The sequence below is a fragment of the Trichosurus vulpecula genome, chromosome 4 (assembly GCF_011100635.1).
Source record: "Trichosurus vulpecula isolate mTriVul1 chromosome 4, mTriVul1.pri, whole genome shotgun sequence".
NCBI lineage: Eukaryota > Metazoa > Chordata > Mammalia > Diprotodontia > Phalangeridae > Trichosurus > Trichosurus vulpecula.
Genome location: NC_050576.1, coordinates 29,549,362 through 29,558,745, shown reverse-complemented (window position 1 = coordinate 29,558,745; position 9,384 = coordinate 29,549,362). Strand labels below are relative to the sequence as shown.

Sequence of the window (9,384 nt, the reverse complement as noted above, 5' to 3'; positions counted from 1 at the left end):
GCCGCGTCCCCCGAACTGAGCCCGCCTTAGTCTCCCCACCTTCCCACTCCGCCTTCAGAGCAAAGCCGGCTTCCCTGCTTCCCAGCCAAGGTGGACCAGCTGCAAGGGCGCAGGGACTGGGTCACCACTCGAAATTGGCCAGGAAGCCGGGAGGGGAGGAGAGGCCGTGGCTTCCTCTCCCAGTCCATGCTCCAGGCACTTCCCCTCGGTCCATGCCCCTCCCTATTGCTTGTCCGGGTTGTTGTTAACTAGGGGCCCGTAGAGGCCGCCCCCGTTGCTGTAGACTGGTTCCTTGTGCACGGAGGCCGAGCGGTCCCGCATGAGGTCGCTGAAGGCGTAGTCCATGGGCGGCCGGAAGCCCAGCGTGGGCATGAGGCCGGCTGTAGAGTAGGGCGCCATGAAGGCCAGCCCGCGGCTGTGCGCGGCCGCTGAGTAGGCCAGGCGCAGCGGGCTCAAGCCCAGGGGTGTGCCCAGCGGATAGGCGCCCGCCTCCGCGCCGAAGTGGCTGGCGTTGGGCTGCAGCGGAGAGAAGGCCGAACGGCTGCCCAGAGTCCCGATGGCTGGGGTCATGGCCCCGGCCAGCAAGGGTCTGTGGTGGGGATGGTGGGCGGCGGCCGGGCCAGGCTGCAGCGCAGAGCCCAGGGCGCCCCCGCCGCCGTCGGCGCGTCCCGTCCAACCCTCGTCTGGACCCTTGTCCGGCCCGCCGGCTGCCACGGCTGCGGCCCCGGCCACGGCGGCGCCGCGGTGGTGGTTCAGGATCTGCTCGATGGCCTGCACCACGTCCCCGCCGCAGCCCTGCAGCACCAGCTCGAGCACGCTGCGCTTGTGGCTGGGAAAGACCCGGGTCAGGATGTCCAGCGGCGTCCGCTGCCGGGGCCCGGGGCCCGACACCGACGGCGGCGGCGATGCCGCGGCCTCGTCCTTGTCCACCTCGGAGCCCGAGTCGGAACCCAGAGGGCTGATGGAGCCGGGGCTGTCGTCCTCGCCGGGGCCGCCGCCGCCGCTGCCACAGCCACTGCCCCCTCCGCTACCCCCTTCCTTCAGGGTCTTGGACTGTGGCGAGCCCAGGAACGAGTCACCGTCGCCGTTCTCCGAACCTGAGCCGGGCCGGGCCTCGGGAGATGAAGTGCCGGGCGCAGAGTCTGCCCCGTCCGGGGACACTGGCTTTCCCCCGGGCGGCTGAGGGGAACCCGCCCCTCCCGGCTGCAGCAGACCTTTGGGAAACAGGTCAAACTTCTGTAGCTTGGCCTCTGGGGAGGGAAGAGAAAAGTGGGGACGGGGAGGGCAGGTCAGGGCAAAGACTGGGGCCATGGAGGCCCCCTTGCCCTAGGCCAAGCAGATGTCTTGCCTACACCCCTGCATCATTGAGTGGGCAACCTGGTTCACTGCCCCTTCTCCTGGCCCTCTTCAGATCTCTTCCCTTTCGTGCCTACCCCCTCGGATCTGGGGGCCCTGGCTGTCTCTGCCCTAGTCCAGCTTCTGCCATTTTCGTACTATAACTACATATGACCTTGGGCAACTAACTTCCTTTCTGGGGCCTCAGAGTTTTTCATCGGAGAAACTAGGAAGCGGAATTAAATCTTTCTAATATCCCTCCAACTTGAAACACTAGGATACTCTAAACCTCTGACCTTCACTCTCCCGTGGCCCACCCCCAGGACCCGTGAGCTGAGGGGAGAGGGTGGCATAGGAGAAACCTGGGTTGCAGTTCCACTCTATAACAAGGGGTTCGGCTAGGCAGCCAGGTCGAGGATTTTGAAAAGCTTCCTCCCCCCACCCCGCTCCCCGCCCTCCACTGCCGCCCCAAACCAACGTCAGAAGGAGAAAAGAAATAAAACCTCCCGGACCAGGTCAAGAGGCCGACAGCACAACCTGAGCGGCTCTGACCCTGAGATGAACGAAACCCCCCCCCATTCCTTTCCGATCTCTCCCCCAAAGTTAGATCTCTATCTGAGCCACTAGGTTTTCTCCTTTCCTGAGCTAGAGGAGGGCAAAGGTGGGAAGTGAGGGTGAGAGATTATCCCAAATCTGGGAAAGAGAAAAATGTGAAAGTTCAGGAAGAGAAAGTGAGAGGAGAGAATTCTGAATGTTTCTGTAAAGCACACTATTTTAGAAAATTTTTAAAAATTTAGTCCAAATATATAATTTGAGCAAAGTAACACTTCCTCCAAGTGACAACCCAACAGGGCCAGTTAAATGGCCATATGGGCTAGAATTCATCGCCCCCAAATCAGTTCACTGCTCTAGGAAAGGGTGAGAAGGCAAGAGGAAGGGAGAGGTTGGAAAGGGAAAAAGACATAAAAGGGGAAAAAGACATAAAGGGGGGAAAAGAAAAGAGAAACAGAAGAAACTAGAAAGAGAAGAAGAGGAAGAGGAAAGAATCGAATAAGATAGAAGGAAAGAGGGAATGCTGAAAAAAGGAGGATGAAAAGGAAACCACAGGGAAGAAAATGTAAGAGAAGAAATTAAAAGGGGGGGGGGGTGAAAGGAGAATCCCCGAAGAGAGGGAAAGGGGGAGAAAAGAGAGTGAAGAAGAGGGACAGGTGAGAGGGAAAGGAGGGAAAGAGAAGAAGCAAAGGGAGAAAGCAAAAAGAAGAGTCCCGGAGAGAGGAAAGAAATGACACCGCTGGGAAAGTGAAACGGTGGGAGAATTAGAAAAAAGCAATGGAGAGAAGGGGAAGAGAAAAAAGGAAGGAAGAGCTCGGAATAAGAAGAAGAAAGGGGGTAAAAAATAGAGAAATCAGATAAGAGTGAACAGACAGTGGAAATTCTCCACGAGAGACTATAAATGGGAGGGGTGGGGGGGAAACAAGGCCTTGGGAACTAGAAGGGAGGGGAAAGAAGCTGAACAGGAGGCGAGGCATGGAGAGTATAAAAAAGAGAGGAGGTTGAGGACGGGAAATAATATTGGAGGTAAATGCAGGGGTATAAAGAAGAGAGGGAGAGGAAGGGAAAGCTGAACCGGGATGACGGGCAAGAGAAGAAGAAAATAGAATAGAGAAGGGAGGCAGAAAGGGGGAAATGGCACGGTGGGGCTTTGGGAACCGGAAGAATTAGGAAAGGGGGCCCGGAGAGAGAAGCACAAGAAGGGTGAGAAAATGCCAGGGGAGCGGTATAAACAAGTGAGAGAAGGAATGAGAGGCAGGAAAAGGGGGAAAGAGAAAGAAAGGGGGGGAGGAGGAAGGAGGGAGGGGGAGAGAGAGACAGAGACAGAGAGAGAGACATAGAGAGAGAGAGACAAAGAGACACACAGAGACAGAGACAGACGGAGACAGAGAGAGACAGATCCGAGAAATGGACGGTTCAAACAGAACGAGCGAACAGAGTAAAGAGGCAAAAAGGAAGGAGAAAGTTTTCTAAAGAGGAGAGACAAGAGCGGCTGCGGAGCAGAGAGGAGGCCTCCCCACCCCCGACCACAACCCCAGGGTCCCCAGCATCCCCCCCCCCCCATTGCTATTCCCTTCACCTGTGCCTCCTGCTCCGGCTCCCGCTCCAGCGCCCCCGGCGCCCGAGCCGGGCCCCGGGCCCGGGCCAGCCCCGCTCGCGCTGTCGGGGCACACGGTGCCGAAGACCTCGTAGGCGGGCCTCGGTGGGATGATGCCGTTGGCCGCAGCCAAGGCGAGCCCCTCGGCCGTGCCGTAGAGTAGCTGCAGCTCGCGGGCCTCGTTCTCTTCCTGCGCCTGCTGCCGGCGGAGAGCCACCTGCGCGGCCATGACCCGCTGGCGCTCGGCGATAAGGGTGCACTTGGCGCACAGGCAGTCCTTCCAACGGCAGTAGCGCTTGTGGCCCTTGAGCGCCGACACCACTCCGTGGTTGCGGCACCGCGCGCACTTGGGCGTGCGCGGGTACTTCTCGGCCGCCCGCAGCAGCAGGGGTGGCGCCCGTAGCAGGCCGCCTGCCACGCTCACCGGCAGCGATGCGGCCGCTGCAGCCGCCGCCGCCACGGACGCCACGGATGCCACGGAGCCCGGCGCCACCGGGGGCCCGGCCGCCGAGGGCACGCTGGGCAGCTCCGAGCGCAGCTCCATCGAGGCCAGTCTTCCACTCCTGTCTGCAATGGGACGAGAGAAAACAAACCCCCGCCCAGTTGACTTGGCTCAGAGGCCTGGGGGGCGGGGGGGAAGTGAAGAAGGACCCTGGGGCGGAGGGGCAGGAGACTGGGCTGGATAGGCATGGGGTGACCATGCGCAAGGCTTTTCGCCTCGTTGGGCCTGCTTGCTCGACTGTAAAATAAGGAGGTTGGACCAGGAGACCTGAGCCCTTTCTGCTAAGTTAAGCACCTCCAACTGGGAGCGTTCGGAGCCCTCAGGTCGAATATTCCGAGTCCCAGGTTCGAACATACTCGGCCCTAACATATTAAGTTCTAAGGCCCTTTCTAGCCCTGACGTTCCAAGTTCTAGAGGCCTTCCTAACTCTAACACTGCAAGTTCCAAGGGCTTTTCCAGGACGAGCTTTCCAGGTTTGGGGTCCTCTAAGATTTTTTCCAGCTTTTAAATTACGTCTTCTATAGGCTCCTGAACTCCGACATCCTGAATTTCAGTTTTCTTCCGTGATTTCCCTAACACCTCCCAACTCCGCCGCTGCCCATGGTTGGCAGCCCCCTCCCAGGCCTTTAAGGGAACGGGGGCGGGGTGGTCTGCCTGTAGAACAAGTTGGCCCATATGTACAACGGGAAGGGTTACAAGGTGGAATTCTAAGGCCCTTGCAAGCTCTGATTTTTTTTTGTTTTTGGGGGGTTTTTTTGCACGTCGTCCCTAGCCTAGAAGCCTCCCGGAGAATATCTCTCTTGGAGCCCCAGGCCCCTAAATACCTCCTTTCCCCTATTTCTATGAGCCTTATAGGAAAAGGGAGGGTTGGAAAGGAACCCTCTGCATTAGGGCTTTCTTCCTCTTGTCTTCCCCCCTCCCTCTCGCCGCGGGGGCGGCGGGGGTGGGGAGAGGGAGGTGTACCAGGTTTGGTTCCCGGTCACTTCTGGGAGGAAGAGAAGGGCTTCCTGTCTTTCTCCTACCTCCAGATCAACATGCGATCAGCAAGCAGCCCTCCGCCCCCGCCTCCAGCTCCTTGGGGTCTCCGCTTCATTCCTACCCGTACCAGAGCGCAAGCCACAAGACCTATTCGCATCCACGCGTGCCCCTTTTTTCAGCGGCCCAGTCCCATCACATAAGGCTGGGGGGGGGGGCCTGGCTAACCTCCCCTCCTTGCCCCTTCTGCCCCCCTCCCCCTGCCCCAGGCCGCCGCGCGCACCCACCTGGCCCGGACCCCTTGACTCCTTCTCTGTCGGCAGCCGCACACCGGGAGGCAGAGTAGACGTCACTCTGGGCTTGCTGGGCTCGCTAGGCTCGGGCCGGGGCCTAGGAGGAGGCACTTACGTAGGCAACTTCCTTATCTGCCCATCTCCGATCCCTGGGGCCACTAGCGCCAACTTGAAGCCCCCGGCCCACCCCTTCCTTCCCCAGCCGGCTCCTGACTCCCCTCTCCTGGCCCTCCCCCCCCAGAACAAGAATAAAGAAACCCCTCCCCACGGGGAAGGGGGGGCAGAGGGCCTGGACTGGGGGGGGCGCGGCTGCTCAGGGGTCCCGGGCCGGCCTTGGGGACAGGGGGAGGGCAGGAGTCGCTGCCGGCGACCGTCTGGAGCCTCGGAGCGCTGTGGCCCTCTGGAGTCGGAGCCGGTGCCCGAGTCTGAGCCGGGAGCTGGAGCCAAGGTTTGCCGCAGCAGCAGCAGCAGCAGCCGCCGGCCCCGGGGCCGAGTTGCCAGGCGCTGCCGGACGGAGTCTCAATGAGTCGCTGGCCCGCTCTATTGTTGCTCGTTACGTTTCCATTAGACAGAATTTGACAACAATGTGGCGCTTGCTATTGGCCAGGGGAGGCAGGCGGGCCTCTGATTGGCCGCCCCCCCTGGTTTTCCCCCCCTCCCCCGCGCCCGCGAATAAGCGCCCGGGGAGGCTCGCGTTCGCCTGGGTCTGGCCGAAGGACTCTAAACTCTAAAAGCTTCCCTGTGTTCTTAAGAGTCGGGGCGGGGGAAGGGGAGGAGTGGGAGGGAGTCGAGGGGAAGGAAAAGGGAGGGGGGAATGAGGAGAGGGAGACCGGAGACCCGGGAAGGGGACGAGAAGACGAAGGGGTAAAAAAAGAAAAAGAAATGAGACCGGGAGGAGTGTTTAAAATATCATGACAAGTAGTTTCCGTTGTGTGAGAGAGCGTGTGAATTGCGCCTAATTGCCGCGGCCGGTCTCTATCTCCTCGGCTCCAAGTCTGTACTTTGGTTAATAACCCGTGGGTATCCAGAGGGCCTGAAATCGCTGAGAGCCGAGCTCCAAGGTGGCTAGCCTAGGGCAGTGCGGCTGGGGGTCACGGCGGGGAGAGGGGGAGCGGGGTGCAGGCGGGCCTCGGAGCGCTGCCTGGGGAAGGTGGCCAACTTGGTCCTTTCCTTCCTAGAGCTTTTTTTCCCCTTCTTTCCCTCCTTCCTTCCTCCTTCATTCTTTGCCTTCTACTTTCTTCCCTTTTCCCTTCCTTCAACAAACATTTCTTCCTCTCCCTTTCCTTCCTTCCTTTAACAAGCATCGCTTCCTCTCCTGTCCTTCCCTTTTTCTTTCTTTCCTTTTTCAAAAAAAAAATCAACAAACATTTCTTCCTCTCCTGTCTTTTCCTTTTCCCCTTCCTTTCAACATTCATTTCTTCCTTTCTCGTTCCCCTCTTCTTCCCTCCTTTCTTCCTTCCCTTCCTCTCTCCCTCCTTCCTCTCTTCCTTCTTTTCTATCTCTTTCTTTCTTTCTCTCTTCTCTCTCTCTCTCTCTCTCTCTCTCTCTCTCTCTCTCTCTCTCTCTCTCTCTCTCCCCCCCCCCCCCCTCTCCCTCTCTCTCTCCCTCTCTCTTTCCCTTTCCTGTCTTCTCCCCCTTCCCTCCCTCCGAATGGGGACCCTGGAACTCTTTCTTGCTTTCTAGTTGATCACTACCCTGGTGTCCCACCACCGCGAATCCGTGGCTCCTGTCCGTGGGGAGTTCGATCCCTGAGCTTCTCAAGACCTGGGAGCGCAGGCCAGGGGAGGGAGTCATTGCTGGGGGGTGAGTATTTTGGTTTGGTTTTTTCCCCCTGGGGGTGTTTTCTAGGGTGGAGGGAGGAGGGAAAGGTAGGCTGAGGCCAGTCTCCGTCTTCCCCCTGGCCCATTCTGCCCAGGCTCCCTAAACCCAGAGCTTCCTGAGGTCCCTGAATGGGGCAAGGCGGAGCGAGGGCGCCAGGGGCAGGGCTGGTGCCCTGTTGGCATTCTCCTTTCGGTTTTTTATTTTGGCTCCGGAGCAATTGTTGCTTTTGGTTTAAACACCAACAATTACACAAAAACCAACCTCCAAAACCACCTTTCGTGGGTGTCTCCCCCTTCGAGGGGGGCAGCTGGAGGAGGGGGTCGCGGCCCATCTGTCAGTCTCAATACAGAGCCCGGCCCCTCGACCCCCCTTCCCTCTCTCCTTTAACCCCTTAGCCTGACGTCACCGCCCCAGCACTGTCTCGCCCAGGAGGGTTCGCGAGGTAACCGTTCTGCCTGCCGAAGGGCTCCTTTCTGGGAGCCTGCGGCTGGCGTGAGTGAGGCGCACATCTGGAGCCACCCGGCTCCCCTTGCCCAAACTCTCTCTCCCTTCTTCTTTTTCCTGCCTCTACCCCTTTTACCTCTGTTTCTCTTCTTTTTTCTCTTTTCTTTTCTTTCGCTAACTTTTTCCTCCTCTTTCTCTAACTTTTTCTTTTTTTTCTCTTTCCTTTCTGTCTCTATGATTTTTTACTCTCTTTCCTTTCTTCCATTGTCCTCCTCTCTCTCCTCTCGTCCCTTCCCCTCCCCTATCTCCTAACGCCCTTCTGACATAGGCTGATTTTTTTTGTTAATTCAGAAGAAAAATAAAATAAAACCTCCTGGGCGGTTCACTGGGAGTCTAATGCTTTCTCTGACGAAGCAGCAGCCTCCCTTCCCTTCCTCCTGGTGTGTGTTGCGTTTGTGTGTATGTGTTACGTGTACGTCCTTGTGTTGTGTGTGTTGTGTGCGAGGGTTGTTGAGTGTCTTGCAAGTGGCGCTCTGCCGCTATGAGTACCGGCGCATAGCCCCTGTAATTCGGGCCCTTTCGTTGTAAATATGTTGGGACAGAAAGGTCGGAGCCAGGAAATCTAGCAGGTCCCAGTCAGGCCGACGCAATTGGAGGAGGGGGAGACGCCGCAGCAGAGCTGGTTCCCCACCTCCTAGCCTGCTCCACGACCGATCCCCACTCCTGGCCTTCCGCTGGCTTTCGAGAGGCGTGTCCCGGGAGGGGTTTAGAAGGAAGGAGAGAATGGGCTTCGTCCCCTTCCCGCTGAGGCCTGACGGTTTGTACTGGCCCAGGCCTCCCCCTCAGACCCGGCTTCGGCCTGAGTCAACCCAACCACTGACCACGAGGAACAGAGTAAAACACCCCAGGCCAATTCGATTGCAACCTCCATCGGCCTCCAGAGCTCTAAGAGGACGGAGATCCAAGGCTCGATGAATGGTCCGAGCCTCGATGGGTCCAGAGTCTCATCTGTCTCCAAGACATATAGTTAGGTCACTGTTGAAATAGCGTCGGGCACCGACATTTCTGTCACGCCTTATAGGGTTTAAAGCAAAGCGATGGGGTATATAGGTACGCCAGCTCTCTTTAGGTTGCAGGAAAGGTGCCGAGGTGGGTGTCAAAGGTATACTTGGTAATGTTCCCATTTTAGAGTTGAGTAAGCCAAGGATGAAGCGGTCACTGAGTGCCTGGACACTGGGGTCACCCAGGTAGGAAGCATCGAGGTAGGATTCTTGACTCCAGCCCAGCACTCCCGCCACAGAGCCAAAGGAAGTGGGAAGGTGTTGGGAATTGTTTCTCAGGGATCCGAAAGCTCGCTGGAACTAAGAGAGGTTAAAAAAAAAAAAAGCCGTACTTTGCAAGTCTTAGAGTACGGTGGAGATGTCAGCTAGCATTGTTATGATCTAGTTGGGGTACTTACTGGTGGGTACAAAATGCATTCACATGTAATCAATCTCTTCATGCATGTAGTTAAGACTATACAGGTCTGTAAGCATCGTTTGCAGGTAGAGGAAAACAGACTGAGTTTGAAATCTGAAGCCCTGATTTAATTGGTGTAGGACACTGGTTCTCAGAGTGTGATTCGGAGATACCTCCAGACCCTTCCTGGGAGTCCAGAGAGGTCAAAGCTATTTTAATTTCGAACGTGGTAAACATCGGTTAATCGGTCCCACATAAACAAAAAAGCTCTTGGAGGGATCGATTCTCAATAGTCGCGCTTGAGTTCGGTGGCTAGGCACTACGGGGGATACAAAGAAAACGAAAGATATTCCCTGCCCTCGAGCGGCTTACAGTCTAATGGAGGAGACAATATGTACAAACGGACT

At 57.4% G+C, this 9,384-nt stretch overlaps 1 protein-coding gene across 1 annotated transcript; it reads right to left on the bottom strand.

Annotated features, from left to right (window-relative positions):
* Positions 1-222: 222 nt before the first annotated feature.
* On the bottom strand, positions 223-4,028 carry DMRTA2 (DMRT like family A2). The gene is made up of 2 exons (XM_036753321.1): positions 3,467-4,028; positions 223-1,250 (listed from the first exon to the last, which is right to left on the bottom strand). Exons 1-2 carry the CDS (start codon positions 4,026-4,028, stop codon positions 223-225), a joined length of 1,590 nt encoding a protein of 529 aa, XP_036609216.1.
* Positions 4,029-9,384: the final 5,356 nt, after the last annotated feature.